Source organism: Anser anser (genome assembly GCF_964211835.1).
Source record: "Anser anser genome assembly, chromosome: 8".
Lineage (NCBI taxonomy): Eukaryota > Metazoa > Chordata > Aves > Anseriformes > Anatidae > Anser > Anser anser.
Window position 1 is genome coordinate 27,663,959 of NC_139728.1, and position 17,630 is coordinate 27,681,588.

General features: G+C 48.6%; 1 protein-coding gene across 1 annotated transcript in view; it reads right to left on the reverse strand.

Annotated features, from left to right (window-relative positions):
* Positions 1-10,861, reverse strand: part of PLPP3 (phospholipid phosphatase 3) — a 43,076-nt gene extending 32,215 nt beyond the window's left edge. The window contains exon 1 of the mRNA XM_083846674.1: positions 9,993-10,861. Within this exon, the coding sequence (XP_083702800.1) occupies positions 9,993-10,131 (139 nt within the window). The 5' untranslated portion in view covers positions 10,132-10,861. The remainder of the gene's footprint in view (positions 1-9,992) is intronic.
* Between the last annotated feature and the right edge of the window lie 6,769 nt (positions 10,862-17,630).

Below are 17,630 nucleotides of genomic sequence, written 5' to 3' on the forward strand. Positions count from 1 at the left end.
TTTAATCAGGCTTCATTAGGCTGCGCAAAGACACAGCAGCGAGCTGCAGCAGATTCTCAATGGGATGTTAAATCCACTTTCCTGTACTAACCCACTCTGCAAGCTCAGGGGGACAAACGCGCTAAACCCATACAGCCACAGCATGCAACTTGGTCCCCTATCTCCCTCAAGGTTTGCAAGCACCCCAAAAATCCTGCAGTGCCCCTAGGACGAGGAGACGCAGTGCATCCAGGGCAGGACCTCTGCACCAGCACAGCCCCAACTGAGGCCCTGCAGCACAGACAGTAGTAAGGCAATAATTGCAGTTACCTAGAGCTAAGCACACCAGACCTCACAGCAAAGGACTGCAACTCGCCCAAGAGCTCCCCCCGTGTGCCAGCACCAGGTCCTGTGGTGACTCTGGTGTCATCCAAGCAAAAAGCAAGGGACGGTGCAGCAGGTTTCCCCTCCACATGGGTAACCTCTGCCAATGCCAAAGGGAAAACGAGACTTCTTCCCTGAAGCCTCACACCCAAAACCTGAAGCAATATCACTGGGAAAAAGCTGTTTTTCCACTTGCAGTGAGCTTTTTAATCGACCTCAGCATTATATCTTTCCCCATGAAAGCAAAATGCTGAGCGTTCAAGCAGGTGGATTTTCAGACTGTGGACCCAATCCTGCGTTCGTAAAGCAATATCCAGTTTTGTAGATGACTTCAGCAAGAGCAAAAGCAAAGTCTCTTATATCTGCAGTCCAGATGCATCCTATGGTCAAACTCACTCCCACTTATCTGACCATTTCAAAAATGTGGCACCCATAGACCCTGCAGCAGCTTTAGGCACTGGAAAACTTCTTTGTGCCCATGCATGCGGTAATTTATCAAAACAGGCTCTCTCTAAAATGCTTTTTGACTTTTCCACGGTTTTGCATTTCACAAAGATTCATGCCAGCTCGGTAAGAAAAATAAATGCCACAAAACTTCTCCTTTAAGGAAGAAAAAAAAAAAAAACCAACCCTCCCCAGACCAATGCTTTAGAAATGCTTCCACATGCTAATCAGCCTCCTATTCAGCTCCAGACTGAATAGGACTCCAACAATGACAAAGAAATACGCTGAACCTATTCCACATTTCATCCCCTTCACTCAAAATGTTGCTGTTACCTTGGTTTTCTGCTGCTTTGTGGGAGCTGCAGCAGAATGACCACTGCATGCTAAAGCGACAGGCAGGGTCAAGAAATGGGGAGTGTTAGGCAATAAAAAAAAAAAAAAAAAAAACTTATCCTGGATTATGGGTGAAAATAAATGGGATTATTTGATGAGATAGTCACTGATGCTGTAAACTTTTATAAGAAAAAAAAATAAGAAAAAAGGCAGGCCTCTACTGAAAACAGCTTTGTATTGCTATGCAGAAAAAGGAAATTTTCCTTAGCTTGGCAGTTCTGAGAAAGCAAAAATGCCCTCTAAGCCCTTCTTCTGCAAATTAGCCACCTGTACCTCCTGTTATCAGTTGGCAGACCCCTCGGCACCCCTCTCCCCATGTACCCTTACCAAGAACAGCCTCAGCCCTGGTTTGGGGAAGGGCTGAGCCAGTTGCAGCTGCAGCGGGTGACCCAAGGCCATTTCCTTTTTCTGCAGAAGGAAGCGTGCGATGGGGGCCACCTAGCTACATTCACACAGGAACCAAGGTGGAAATTCCAGGGGCAGGTGCACACATATCCTAGGGACAGGATTCGACCTGGCCACAGGAGCCACAGACTTTCTCCTGGATGGCACATGGCTGACAATCAGCTTTCAGAAGCTGCTTCCCTACTCAGGGAGGCTGGTGAGGCCCTGGCAGAGGCCCTGAGCCTGGAGCTGCACCGAAATGATCAGGAATTAGAGGTACCTCGTTAGCTCTGCGAACTCCACCAGGCACCTGGGCGCATCCGTAATGGAAATTTGGCCTTTGATGAGTGCCCTCATTGTGCTCCTGCTCCTCACCCATGGCAGGGGACAGCTCCTTCATGCTCCCCACATCAGGAGGCACAAACCTCCCCAGCCACACGGGAGGGCAGCAGGCTCTGCACAGGGATCATTCACTTGGGCCTTTGAGGTCCAGGGCAGAAACCCAGGAGCCAAAGGGAGCAGCAGCTCTGCAAAAAGCCAGGGCCATCTAATCACTGATCAAAGGGCTGCTTCAGAAACCTGATAGCACCCAACCGAGTCACAGCTATCAGCTTCAGAGGAGCCTTGCTGCCTGCCGCCGGCTCACCATCATCCAAAATAGCCCATGAGCATCACTCGGGAAAATAAACGTACCCGCTGTTCACTAAACAGCATTCTGAGAGATATTTTTGGCTTTCCATTTGGAAACTATCACTTTAGAGAGAGGTGGGCCTAACAAAAAGCCTTGGAAAGCCTCAAAGCTCCTCTGTGCTGAAATGCTTGGGGTGCAGGAGCGGTTGCCACGGCCACTGCGCTGCTGCAGCAGAGACCTCGTGCACCACATCGGTGGGAAAGACCAGCGGGGCTGGGCTTTGAGAAAAGAGCATCAAACCACCCCAGCACAGAGGTGGCGAATAACTTCCCAGGCCAGGAAGCCCAGACCCCGCTTGTCACAGAGGTTTTCAAATGCAGTGGTTCATCCTGAGGCATGTGAAGATGTCTCAGCCTTGAATAAGCACACGCTGGATTAATGGCAGTGGAATTAATGTCTGCTTGCAGTGCCTGCCTCCAACACGTGCACAGTCAGATGAAGGGCACTGCTGTAAAAGCTTTCAAAAAGTGACCATCGTTCTCGCTAATTTACAGTAAAACCATTTGAAAGCTAATTACAGGGAAAGCAGCTTGTTGCTTCCTCCGCGCAGCAGCAGGCTACAACCCTGACACTGTGGGGAGAAGCAAGCTCTCAGAGGGATCATCATTTGCTTCAAGAGGGATGCCTGCCCAAAACCACTAACCAGTGACTTTTACTTTTTCTGTTTAACCTCGTGGAAGGAAGCACCATGCTGTGCTCAGCTCCTCCAACCGGGGAAGCTGAAGCGGCCCCAAGAGGTACAGCCATCTACAAACCCTCAGTGCCATGTAGGACACCTCCGTGCCACAGCTGCCTGCGGTGTTCAGGGCAAGGCCTGGACTTTTGCAGCCTAAACTAAGCCAGAGCACTGCCAATCCATCCAATCCATCCTTAATTTGTGTCTCAGCCACTGCAGACTAAACCCATGGGTGTGCTTTAGCAGAAGGCTGCAGGCATCTCCCAAGCTTCTCTGTGCTATGCTCAACATAGCTGCCATGTCTTTTTGGGGCAAGGGATGAAAAATTACGGGAAAGTACCAGAGGATTACGAATGCTCTCCAGTGATTCAGTGTCACCAACGCTCAGACCAAGTGCAGCTCCATTTAGGCTTCAGCTGGCAGTCCCAGCCCAGCCCTGTAGCTCCTGACGGAGAGCACCATGTGCTCTGATAAGGCGAGTTCACAGAAAGGTGCAAGCTACAGGCAGCGCTGGAATGAGAACACCCAGCACAAAGAACACAGGCATCCTCAGAACATCAGAAGCTCTGGAGTTAGGTTACAGGCTCTGCTCGTAACGTTTACTTGATGCGGAGAGTCAGTTTTCAACCCTCTGTCTTCAAAACATCCAACGCATGTGAAAAACAAGCCCACTTACGCGACCAACTTGAAAGTACAGAGTTTAAAGATATTTCTGGTACCTAGAGCTGCCAGGCCAACCTAAGTTTCAAGCTTTTTAATACATTGTCTTGGTGACAAACTTAAGGCAAGTTTTCCAGTGGTTTGTGTCAAAATACTCCATGAAGACACCTTCAAACTCCTCTTTTTTGGCAGCATTCTTCCTGCTCAGATCTAATTCCTGAGCACAACCTCCCAACAGCTGCCCCAACACAACCCTGCGTGTGGACACCTGATCTACGCCGAGGAGCTTTTCACGTGCTAAAATCATGGAGCGGATCGTGCTTCTGCAAATAGGTATCACAAGAGAGCGAAATGGAAAAAGGATGGGGTGGCTCTGACAGGGATACGAATGCCTTTCGGTAAAACGGATCACACTGAGCCCCGAGGAGACACAGTGGATGGGGCAGCCTCGTCCCAGCTTTTGGTGAGACCTCTCCAGCCTGACCAAAATCTGGGCAGGGGCCCAGGGTAGAGTTGTAGTGCTGGAGGCACGGAGGGCTTCGTTAGCCTCCGCTGAACCAGGTCCCACTGCTCTGCCACACCAGACATCTAAAGAACACGAGAATCATGAAGTGTATTCAGAAAAACAACCTTAGACCTTACCATTGCAGCATAAAACACCGAATTCTTCAAGTCACCTCTTTTCTGAGGCAGTATCATTCACTTGAGTCACAAGTTTTGTGTTGTTTTTTTTTTGTTTGTTTTGTTTTTTGAAACATGAAACCTGAGCTATCAAAAAAAGCAGCATAGCTGCAGCAGCCAGGGCCCTAAGAACAAAAACACCACCACCACAACACACAGCAATGACACCCAGCCCCCAGCTGGCTTCCGAGGAGGGGGGTTCCCTGTTCCCCCCAGTACACAGCCCCCAGGGAAGCTGTAGCTCTCAGAGCTGGCTGCATTGAGGCTGGGCTAGGAGGGCTCGGAGGCTGCTGCCTCTCCCCACGCTGCCTTCAACAGGCATGCCCTTGTTCGAAGCGAAGGCAGACCGGGCGACCACAACGGTCCCTCCTGGATTGCCACGGATGAAGCAGGAGCATTGTATGAATGAAACGGAGAGGACGGAGTCTGCTCCTCCACAGCAAGCTACAGAGCAGGGCTGGGGCGTTTTTTTCCCCTCTTTTAACTCATTTCAGACCGAGATGGGAGGCATGCAAACAGCCTTCCTAGCTCAAGTATGCAAACCATTTCTGGGCGGTCTATGGAGGCACATGCATCTGGAGGATGTACTGTCAACCTGTATCTAGGCAAACAAAGTCAGACCAAGACAGCCCCAGAAAGGCATGCATATTAAATCGAAATTTAAAGGGTATAAAAATAATCTGTTTGATCTGGGAGCGATGTTTATATTATTTTCTGTGCTCACTACAAACAGATATGATTAAAAAAAAATGTCGTCTACTGTAATTGCGATCCCATCTCCTGCCTGTCTCAGCAGCAGGTACACAAGATTCAAAGCACTCCTGGCCACGAAGCAGTAGCACGTAATCCTGCTTTCCTGGAGACACATCTTCAGCCTGGCTAAATTCCACCAGCTCGGGAAAGCAAGCAGATTTATACCCCCGAGGACTCGGTCTGCCATAGGTACAGCACTTCCTTGTTCTGCAATTAACACCTCAGGTGTAATTGTCACTAATAACCCGCTCTTGATAGTTTTTGTTTCAGTTTTTATGAAGTCAACACATGCACACAAAAGAAAAAAATATTTTAAACACCTCCAAAACATTTCTCTCTCATCTTTTCTTCCAGTCACTTTTTGCTCTTTTTGTCTTTCAAGAGAGGGGCAAAAACTGAGGATGGGTATCATGCTTAGATGCTGATTGCTGGTTGAGTCTTGAAAAACGTATTAAAAGAAGCATCCCAACCAAGGTATGGTGGGATGCAACCACACAGCCCCTTACCAAGATGCCACCCCTGCAAACCTGCTTTTACCAGAGCACTTCCAGAGCATCCATCCCCGAGACAGACCCTGCTGCTTCGTGACAGACCTCTGCGCTGTGAGGAGATCCTTCTGGGATAAAAAGAAGCGATACGTAAACACCAACAACCAAACCTGATCTAGGGATGCTCCAAGCACGATGATGGCTCTCCACCCACACAGCTTCTGCCTTGTGGTGCAGGCCAAGGCCTCCCCAGCCCAGGGAAGGCACAGAGAAGACAACACCGAGGCACTGGGACTGCCTGGCTGGTTTAGCGTGGCCAGAGCTCATTGTCCCTCACCAAAAAAAATAAGAAACAGCTGAGTCAGCAGTTTTTCAGGCACCTACAGGAAGATGCTACCTGCACGTCAGCACGCCCTGCACGGCAGGGTAGTCGTAAAAAACAAAACAACAAAAAACAACCCAAACAAAGCAGAGTTGCTTAGCTCATCGACTTCAACTTTACAGCATCCAAATAACTCTAACCTCATCCCCCATCTTTAATTCCTCCCACTCCTTACAATTAAATGACAAACCCAGTCCTGTTTGCACTGATTTTTGTGACGGCATGGCAGGGGCTCAGGTGGAGCTCAAACCCTTTTTGCTTCTGGAAGCTGGACAACAACACAATTTTCTACACAGACGAGGAGAGTTAAGAGTAACCTAAACTGTTAGCCCAAATTACAAGATTATATCCCCGCTTACATAAACATTTCAAGGTCCTGCTAGCATAAATATTTACTTTCAAAGTTCATTTTAGCATCAGACGAGATGCCAAATTTGTGAGAAAGCTAAAGAGATATTAAGGGCATAAGAGGCCTATCAATCTGTTGCTCCAAAACTTCCTGAAGGCAGTAAAACTTGTGTTGTGTTGATTAACTGGGACTGGCAGAAAAGAAAAAATTCAATTAGAGACAGAGGATGAGAAGCACAGTAAGTTACGCACACTTTACATCTCACCAGCCCTAAATACACGCGCCCATAAGCCTGACTTCCACAAGCAGAGGAAGCTGGTAGGCCAGATGAAACCCCTCTATTTCATAGCACAAGCAGGACGTTTGGGAAGCTGCCATACCTGCGCAAGCTGCAAAAACACGAGCTACTGAAGACCCTAGCGTGCCCTGCTGGCCTTGCTGACGCAGCCTTCCCCTCTTCCGAGATGAAACGCTCGGCTTGGCGCCTGTCAGCGGAGCACAGGTGGGCACTCACAGTTTGCCTAATATGAAAAAAGCAGGCCTGAGAGGAGCAAATTTAACCCTAGATGCTGCTTCCATGAGAACAGCTTCCAAGACATCCCACCTGAAGGGGCAGGGTAGGAGGACTTGCCCCACCAGGCCCATGTCCCATGCAGAAAGGCGATGACTGGTTGAGCTGCTCTCAACCAGGGTGACCACTGTAGGTGGCGTGAGGTCCTCACATCGGAGCCTTCCCCAAAAACTCTCCCGTTGCTCCTCAACCCACGCCGCTGACCAGCTTAGCACGGCCAAGTTGAGCCCCCCAAGCCGAGCTCCTTGGCCACATTTTCAGATGTGTCGCAGTGACCAGCAGGACGCTTCCAAACCACCGGGCTCGCCTGTGGCCCTAACAATTTCAGGAAGCATCTTCTAATTCTCTAAACAGAGCCATCCCAAGAGGAGGAAGCAGATGGAGAAAGTTATTTTCCCCGCCTTGGATGACCTGGTTTAAATGCACACTCAGTTCTTTTCTGCCTCTTTTCCACGGTTGAACTCCGACACACAATTTCTGGGATGTTCACTGTATGTGTGATGAAACCTCTTGTTGGTGCAAGGAAGCAGAGATTTGTCAGCATGGGTGCTTGGCATATTCACACGTGAAGTGCACTCATCAGGAGTGGGGTATTTGGAAATATTTAGCCCAACCCAAGGTGGAAATGCAGGGGAAATGGGGGGGGTCTGGTTTGGCAGATCTTCATGAAGCCCACCCCACCAGCAATGCTCTGGCAGCTACCAAAGCAACGTGCTCCCATCAATGGATTGACAACTGCTCCCCACCATCCTCGAGGAACAGAGATAGAAATCTTCCCCTCATGCATTTGCTATCAAGATAACCATTGTAATGACAATGAGAGACAAAGTGGATCTTTCTAACACCTTGCAAATTAAAGCTGAAGGAAGCTCCTGATAGCGTTGCTTTACTTATTCTGATTTTCTGAGATGTTTATGATAATTGTCTTCTGGGTAATTTGGTTAAATTTGTATGTAAACAAACAAGAGTTTGTACACATCTACTGCCTCACAGAAAGCATGTGTCATTTCTGAAAGGCATTTCAGCCGTAGCTTATTCTTTTCATTTTTCCCCACAGAATACTGACTCAGGGAAGAATTACAGCAAAATAACTGCAGCAGAAGCCAATGCATCGTCATAGCCCTCTGCAAATCAAATGACCGGTTTTAATATTTCCTAAAGTGGTCCTCAAATGAGAAAAGCCTTCTGTTTCCCTGTTACTCTGAATGTGTTTGGGCAGCCACTCAAGAGGCGTAACTCACTTTAACTGCACTGGAGGCCATTGGCAATGCCTGCGTGCACCAGCAGAAGACCCTGGCTGAGTGCATCCACCTTAAAACGATTCATTTCACCCAATTCTGCTTCTCATTAGCTTATGTAGGACTCCATTTCTTTACTGGACATGTGAATATCCCTCATCTTGTAACCATCCAGGTTCCTCTTACAGGCTTCAGCTAGAGCACTTATTTTTTCTCCCTCACCTCCAAAGTGTTTTCCTTGTGACAAAGAAAAATGGGAATCAAGTGCTTGGAAAACTGCAAACTCTTAGCTTTCCCTAGAGGAAGGCAGAGCGAAGAGCAAGCCAAGCCTCCTGCGAGCGGGGCAGCTGGCTTTCACAGCAACTCATGCAAAGACATCCACCGGCAGGTCCCATACTGCTGGGCTGGACAGATTTGAAAAGCCCATCCACAAACACACACCCCAGGCTCTCCATCACATAATCACCTCCCTTGGCACGTCCCACCAGTGCTCTTCACCTGCATGTCATTAGCCAGACCAAAGCTCTCTCCTTCAGCTGTTGAATTCATGCTCTTACTTTCAAACCTTCCTCACCCTAAAAAACAACCCTTGTGTTTACTCTCTGATTTCCACCTGCAGTAACATGAAACAAAGCAACAATCACGGCTTTTGGTGTATCACATTATTCACTGCTAACAATACCTTCCAGTGATGCTTGATAAGTTCTGTTTACCAAAACCATCACAAGTAGAATAACACATGTCAACTAATTGCTTTTTCATTTTGGACCCTTAGTCTAAAGAAAGAAAAAAAAAAAAAACACACAACAACAAAAGCCCTTTACCCATTCAAATAGCACTTACTCATGCCAGGAATGCCTAAAGTCAAGAAAACTTGAGTAAATAAAAGTTTAAAAGTTGCGACTCCTAGGAGTTGTTTTACTAGGAATCCAACCTCCTGTTTCAGTAAGTGAGGTAAGTCAAGCTACATTTCTGCTTACATTGGTTTCACATACAGGATACCAAGTATTTTTATTTTTTCCAGATACAAGAAGATGAAGCTTTCTGCACTGGCCCCTATTCTTGTGGGAATATAAAGAGAAAACCATGCCTCTCTTCTTAATATATTAGTGCCTCGTAATATACACCAGATGATCAATAAACTACAGAAAAATTAAATCAAACTGACAGTCCTCAAAAAAACGGGCCCTAAGCAGAAACAATTGTTTTAAAGACTGTGGTGTCTGGAGCATTAAACTCACGTGCTGTTGCGTTATTAATCTCTTTGTTGGAAGCCAGTTGATTTCCCCTGCCTGCGTCTGTCAATTAAATATTCGGCATCGCAGCCATAATTGACCGGTTGATGTTTTGGCATGCGAAGGCTTTTCGCAGGCAGAGCGCTGACAGTTTCTGTGCCTGCCCCACCACTTCCAAAAGACCAGCGGGCTGAGGCTGGGGCTCCTCCAGGGACTGGGAGATGCCCGAGCGAGCTTCAAAGCAGCTTTTTAAACAACCAAGGGAGATGGAGGGAGGCAGCACCACCACCCCCCCGGCAGAGAACAGAGTCAAAGCTTTGCTCCCCGTCCCCGGAGCCCCTCAGCACTGCCTCCATCTGGAGCCCGCAGCCCCCGGGGGGCAGCGGGGACCCTGCCGGGGGCACCCCCAGCGCCGGGGGAGGGCACGGCAGCGCGGGGCCGCAGAGTTAAACAAGTCTGGGGGGTTTAATAAAGTTAAATAAATTAGAAAAAGCGGTGGTTCGGGAGGTTGTGCACGCTTCCCAAGCTTGTGTCCCGTCCCCCCCCCCCCCCCGGTAGGGCCCCGCTTTTGTTCGGGAAGCGGCGCGGCCCCGGCCCGGCTCGGCTGAGCCCCGAGCCTCCCTGCCCAGGGGGACCCGGGGAGAGGATGAGGAGGAGAGGGGAAGGCTGGAGCGCCGAGCTCACCCATGACGAGGCAGAGGAAGTCGAGGCAGATGAGCAGCGCTTTCTTGCTGCTGCCTTTGGCCGGGTTGTTGTTCAGCGCCGGGCTGCCCCCGTTCTTGCTCTCCGGCGCGATCGCCTTGTCGTACTTGTAGCTCTGCATTATCGGGGGCGAAAGCCCGAGCCGTGCCGTGCCGGGCCGAGCCGAGCCGTGCCGAGCCGTGCCGGGCCGGGCTCGCACGCGGTGCGCCGGGGAGGTGCTGCCGGAGCCGCTCCCGGCCTCTCCGCTGGGGCCACGGGAGGTTGAAACGCAGGCGGGTCTTCCCCCAAAATAAATAAATAATAGCAACAACAAAATAAAAAAAAAAATAAAAAATAAAAAGAGCAAAACAACAACAACAACAAAGCACAAAACCACCAGCGAAGGTGGGAGGGAAGGAAAGAAAAAACAAAAAAAAAAAAAGTTTGCGGCTGTCCCAGCGGCGGTGGAAAAGTCCTGGAGGAGAAGTCGAAGGGAAGGAGAAAAGCCTCGGCGTGCGCCTAGCAGGGCGGCTGGGTGCCGGGGGAGAGGTGCGGAGCGAGGGGCGAGCAGCTCCCGGGGGCAGGTGGGCTCCGCGCTGCGCTGCCTTGGGGGCTCCCGACGCGCCCGCCCCGGCCGCTCTGGGAGCCACCGGCTCGTTGCTGCACTTTTATTTCGCGAGCTCCTTTCCACCCCTTAGTAAAAAAAAAAAAAAAAAAAAAAAAAAAACGAAGGGGGAAAAAAAAATATCAGTCACTTCGCCTCGGATGGGATATCCAAGTAAGCACAGCCCCTTTCCTGCATCTGACATTTTACATACATAATTAACTCCACATTTTTCCCTGAGGGAAGTTGGAAAAGAAAAAAAAAAAAAAAAAAGTCAGGAACTAAAGTTTTTCGCAAACCAGAAGGAGAGAGCCTCTAGCGTTCACAAAGCAGAGGAGTGCAACGGCAGAGGGAGGGGGGGAAGAAAAACAACCAGCCTTTCCAAGGGAGGACTCCTGAAAGGTGGTTGTGGTGTGAAGGGGGAGAAAACTGGTGACAAACAACTTAAAACTCTTTTTTTTCTCCTCCTGTTTTTTCCCCCCTGCCTCTCAGCTCTGCTCCCTGTGCTGGGACAGGCCCTTTTCGAGTGTGTGCAGTGCACACAGACCCTAACACCCAGCACACCCCAACAGGGCCACCACGCAGGGCCGGATCCTGCCCTGCCCGTGCGGGGCTGTAGGATGGGTCAGGGGAAGGCTGGGTGCCACCACCGAAGCCTAGCATCCTCGTCCTCCCGTGGCAGCAGCACCAGCTTTATGAAATAAAATAACGAGAGCGTTAGGAGTTAGGCAGGGAATTGTTACCTTGGCTAATTGTCCCTTTGGTCTAATTAGGTATTGCCAGGGATGCAAATGAAGCGCTCGCCAGGAAGCCCGGATGGCAATTTTAACAGCTCCGAGCAGGGAGGCCGGGGGAGCGGGCAGAGCCTGTGGGTACCAAGGGATGCTGCTCGGGACAGCATCTGACCGCTATTTTTTCTGCTTTTGCCTTGTAGCTGACCTCGGGCTCCCGTCCGCGCTGGAGAACCACCGCCAGCGGAGCTGCAGACTGCAGCCGAGGCGAGAGCCCGCGCCTCGGCGGGGGCAGGTTTTCCAGGAATCTGTTTAGACACATACCTGGGCACATTTGGGCCAGCCTGGGAGGAAGAAAGCGAAGTAGCTGTTTTAATATTTTACTTGTATATGTGCGGTGTAAAAAGAAAAGGGAAAACAGACCTTGGGTTTTTCGCCAATTCTTTCATCGCGCCTCAACAGCATGGACTCGGGTGCCATCTCCCACCTTGCTTTTGAGGAGACAGCTCTCTTTTGCCTCACATCTCATGGTGAGGAGGGCAAAACCATCAGTTTTTGACCCAAAACCATTCCCGGTGGTGGCGGTCACCCAGCTGGGGCCACCCTGCGACTCGAGGACACGTCTCAAGGTCTCTCTCTCCTTCCCCTGACCGGAGGTACCAAATTTAGGCTCGCCGGCTGCCTGGAGCGAGTGGAAAGAATCCTCACATGGGAATTGTCACCCACCCAGGGCCAGCCCTGCTGCCCAGCCCAGCTCCCTCTCCAGGGCCTGGCACCGACCCACCCCAAGGAGCCCGAGGCTTTCAGCAGCTGGCTCCAGCCGCCCCGAGCGTGCATCCAAACCTGCTGATTGACAGTGATCTCCATGGAAATTCCCTGGGTTCAATTCAATTTTGTGTTTAAAGTGAGAAAAATAAAATAAAATAAAATAAAATAAAATAAAATAAAATAAAATAAAATAAAATAAAATAAAATAAATAAAGTAAAATAAAGTAAATTAAAATAAAAAAGACCTGTCATTGTAACAACAAATGAGGAAAAAAAAAAGGCCTTTCTTTTACTTAAAGGGAAAGTGAGGGTTACTGAAATTAAAGTTTTATATTTGCATTTACAAGGCCCCTCAGGCCACTAATGTTTGCATTTTCATAACAAAAAGATTGTGCTGTTAATTGATGCAAGCAATGGCGCACAAATAAGTCCCAATCTTGGACAATTTCTTAAGGGAACAGCCACTACAATCCCCCATTGTCAAGCGTGAACTGAGCAAGCCATCAGTGCCAAAAGGCAGCTTCTGTGCCTTGGTCAATAATATGCAAGAGATTCATTGGTAATATTTAATTGTTTATTCATAAATGCAATTATTGAATGCGCGATGCACCAGCTACCCTTTTAGGGCTCAGCTTTTCTTCTCAGTCCTACTGTAAATTCCTGCCATGGGCTGCACTTCTTCTTGATAGAGATTAACCAAACCAACTGCTTTTATGTTATTGGTGAATTTTACTCCACTTTTTTAGAGATCTCCCACGATTTTCACCATCTTCCAGTCTGAGCTGGACCAGGCCCTAGTGAACAAAGAAGAATCATTCTGATAATGTATCAGAAGATAAAGCATTTGCAGTAAAATTTGTTCTTGCCCAGATCTGCACCTTAACTGCAGTATTTCAGAACCCAACAATATTGAAACAGGAATTGTGTTTTATTCATCCAGTCTGGTCATTTTATGAGAATAAGCTCCTTTAAAACCGCCACTGAAGCACAAGAGGCAGCAATGGGTTGCTTGTACCCCATGTATCTGTAGGACATGGCTCCAACCCCCCCCCACGGAAATCTGCTCGTTCCACAACAATAACTTAAAACTGAAAGCATCTCTTCCACATTCAGCATTGCCAATCATCATGATTCAGGTCAAAGGGTCTCACTTCTGTCAAAAAGAAAGAAAAAAAGTTTAAAAGTTCCTGTTTTCACTTTTTCTTCTATAGGAGAACATGGCCGGGGGGGCAGTAGGATCTGGGCCAGGGGCAGAGCACCCTACAGACAGATGCGGTTTCCACCTGGTGCCCAGGGTATTTCTGGGGGGAGAAAGAAGGGAAGGGAGGCAGTTCCTGCTCCAAGGCTTACGAGTGTATTTTATCCCCCTCGCTCCCATTATTTAATGTAAAATCACTATTAATTGGGTTGGGAGTGCTTTGTCAGCCCCTACAACGTGTTTCATTAGTCTGGCATTACCACTGCAGCGGCAGCCCCATCCAGCCCTACTGTCCCTCTTGTAGGTTTGGGGGATCCCTCCTGCTTTGCCTGATGTGCTGGGGGCAAAACAAGGCCACAGAGCAGGTGGAAGTTTAAAGCGTGTATGGTTGCACGTTTAGTGATGCATAGCCCAGTGCCAAAACCGCTGCCCCCTCAGACATACAGTGGGGTTTTGTATAGGAGTCCCCATGGCTTTTCCATCGCAGGGACAATTTTTGGCAGCTCTTCTACGGAGGGGACACGCAGTAGGAAGGGGCAGGCGCTGCCTGTTGTATTATTCAGAAGCATTCACGACCACATCTATGGGAAACCTAAAATAAGAAATCGGTTTGCAGACGGTTATCCATCCGTTATCTCAGATCGTTCCCTACCAGATGGGGAAATCAGGAAATAGGTGGTGAGCATCAGGTGGCCTGATCCGGAGGCACAAGGCCTGAACAGCAGTGACCTTCTGGAAAGCCCCGAGGTGAACCACTGCTGCCCTGCTGAGACCTATTCTCAGCCCCATTCCTCCCCAAGCCAGGAGAGGGGCTGTGAGCAGTGGGGAGGGGGCGCAGGGGTGGCCTGCCAAGGCCAGCCCAAGCAGTATTTTCTGCCCTTCATGAAATCAGGCATCCAGATTTATTCAGGCCAGGGGGGTCAGCCCTCAAGCACGTGCCTCAGTGACCCACGGGGTAGGAAGCTGGGTCAGGGACCCATTCCTGGCATCCCAAATCACCCGGGGGTCAGATGCATTCGATTTGCCAACAGCCCTGAAGTCCGGCCTGTTTTGAAACCAGCTTTTGTCCCCCTGCCAAGTTTCACAATCCTGGTGTTCCTCCTTAATTTAATTTAGTTCCCCTAAATCTTGCTGCCTCCTGAAGTGCTCTGGTTACAAGATTCTGCTTCGCATTATTAAAGAGAAAAAAATAAAAAAAAAAATCAAGCGACACGATTAGGAAGAAAAACAGCCTCAGAAAGTCATCCGAGAGACCAAAAGGCACACAATGTAGGAAAGAGCACCTCGTTATTTCACCTGAAGGTGTCGTGAAGCCAAAGGAGCCCGGTTTGGGACAGGGGCCCCTGGGCGCAGGCAGGGCGCACAGCTCCTGCGAAGGCAGCGTGGGCTCCTTGTCCCCAAAAAGGAGGCTGACAGCACCCCCTGCTGCCTTGTACCTGCCTCTGCTGGCCCAGCAGCATCCCTCAGCCCCGGTCCCACAGCCCTGGGGAGGCACCAGAACAAACCTGGGCTGGGAAATCAAAGCAGAGCTTAATGACGGAAAGGGCACGTTAATTATCAGAACCCCCCGTCCTGCATAACGCGCGCCCTCCCCAACTGGTGGCATTAAAAGGGATTTCAGTGTAGCAGTATTTTCATATATTTCCCTCGAATCCTTTCATGTGTTTATTAGCAGAGCCTTAAAGGGCTGCCTGTATAATTCGCCCTTATGTGCAATTTCTGCCAGGGAAGGCATTTTCACAGTCAACAACTGTTAATGAAAGAGGTGGCGCATGGCCGCGCTGCTCCAGACCCGCTAAAACCCGGCTCTGTGCTCCGCGCTGGCCGGCTCCCAGAAGTTTGTTTGAAAGTCAAGAATGTGGCATGTTTTAATTACGCTGCAAGGTCAGGATCTAAATGAAAGCCCCGTTGGAAAGAGCAGTCTCGTAGGAAAGGTCCACACTCGAGATTTTAGCCCCGAACCGATTACCGGTTAGCTCGCAGCAGTTAACACATCAGTAACGTCTCGTCTGGACACTTCCCAGATGGTTGTTGCGGGATGCAAACATTCGTGGTTTATAATGTAAACAGGCACATCTACATTTTTTCAGCCTGGACTGATTTTGGGTTGCAAACTATCTAAATAACCTGTTTGAAAGCGCTCAGCATCCAACCGAAAAGAGAAAAAATATATGTATTTTTCTCCATGTCTAGACCAAACTGTTTTACAGGCCACCCGATAGCTTCTGGCATCGCCTTCAAAGCAAGCGTCGAGCTCCTGAGCACGCGGCCAGGCAGGTGTGTGGACTGGGGCCGAGGCAGAGTGGGCTCATGTCCTCCCAACATCTGGTACGAAGATGGAGATGCACCAGGAAAAGCTCCTTCATCCTTCTTGCTGCTGCCCCATGTGAGACATGAGAGTCAGGCCGGGCATTTGTATACAATGCATGAGTCCCCAGGCTTATCTGCTCGCAAGTCTCCATCTCGATAATTCATTGTCACCAAGGCTGAAGTATTTAAATGTGTTTGCAAGGGGCTAAGCTGGACCCTCCCCAAATATTTGCTTCAGCACACAAGTTTGGTTTGCTCTAGCCCTGGCTATCCTGGTCTTGATCTGTCTGTGCCATGCAATACCCGGGAGGTTTCCTCCGTGTGCACCAGAGGAACGCCATCCGCCTGGGCTGCGAGCCCTGCACCAAGACTTTGAGGGGCACAGCACACAAAAAAAAAAAAAACCACCTTACCAGCAACCTTCAAAGCCTGCTCTTTGCTCCCATTTATCTTATCTAGCACTCCACTGAAGTGTGGATTTACATAATGCATACCTAATATATTAATGTTCCTATTCATCGAGGGGATCTCAGCACTGTTTTCTTTGAAAGCCTTGCCAAAAAGCTCCTTGCAACAGAAGATTGTTTTATAGCTCTGAAAAGGATTTTCTTCCCCATTTGTCTTCTGAATACTCTTGCAGGGGTTGTTCAATACTAGGATAAGAGCCTGGTCCAAAATTCGAGGAGTGGTGGGATCCGCTGTTGGGTTAGCAGGACGTTACAAAACTACTACAGCCCTCATGTTACTGACTTAGGATGAACCACTTGGTTCACGCCCTCTGTCTGTCTACAATATTTTCCCAAATTATCCTGCAATGTAGCCTAATAGCCAGAAAGGGTCAATCCGGGCCTGCGGCCTGCTTTCATTTGTCACACATTTCCATGAACGCAGTTAAATGCCTTTTTTTCCCCCAAGTGCACAACCCTTCCCTCCTACTTTACTTTTCTGTGCCAGTTTAATTTTTCTCGGGACATTGGATTTCAAAAGACTGAAGAAACACATACAAAGAAGAAAAGCCACTGAAAGAAATGATGTTCAGGATATGATACTGACTTTAATACAGCTCAAATGATTTTACAAAGGCGTGCAGACCACAGCATCAAACCACTAGAAGGATGCTGCTCTGTTTTCTCTTGAAAGCCACACAGATTCACTATAATATATCTACCCTCTTCTTTGCTTTATTTTGAAAGAGCTAAATAAATATTTGCTTTTATAAGTTTGTTTGGGCATAAGTCATCTTCTAGCCAAAGGCACATGAAGAAAAATGAGGAGTAAATTACCTATTTTATTTTAAATACTGATAATGATCACATCTTGGAACAAACTGTTGGGTTAGTGGTTGATCTCTCCACTTTCATGCCATGCCTGAATGCCTTTCTGGAAGATATGCAATGGCTGGACAAAAAGTATTGGGCTCAGTACAGAAGAGGATGAAGTTAGGGGGCTTGAGCTATCCAGAGACTATGGCGTTAATGGTCTCCTCTGATTTTCAAAATCTGCAGGTTTGCTCTGAACCAGGGATTATGAAATCGCAAAGAGTAAATCCCTTTAAAATTGCTAGTAAATGTCAAGAAATACACTTTAAACACACAAAGACAGATTCACTGACAGTTGTTGCACAATAGATCACAAATAGCTTGCGTGCTTTGTCACAGGCCACTTTATCTCCTTTATCCAGTCCTGCCAACACCAAACAGTAAATGTCAAAATCCTCTTTCAAAACCCTGAGATTGTTTCGAAACAAGAGGGATCCAAAAGCGAAAGAAGACAACCCCCGCTGCTCCTGATAATGGACTGTGGGGAGAAGACACGATCTTTTCCTATTTTTTGATCCATCCCTGGTCATGTTTCCCACACTCAGATAGCACCAAGATATCACAAATTTAGACACTGTTTCTTTCACATCCCACTTGAAGGCAGGAGGTAGAACAGAATGAAACAAACAAACAAAAAAATGCACAATGACCACAGTAGTTAAACTGATATGATGAAAAATTCCCTAAAAGGGGAATCCTGCTTCTTAAAAT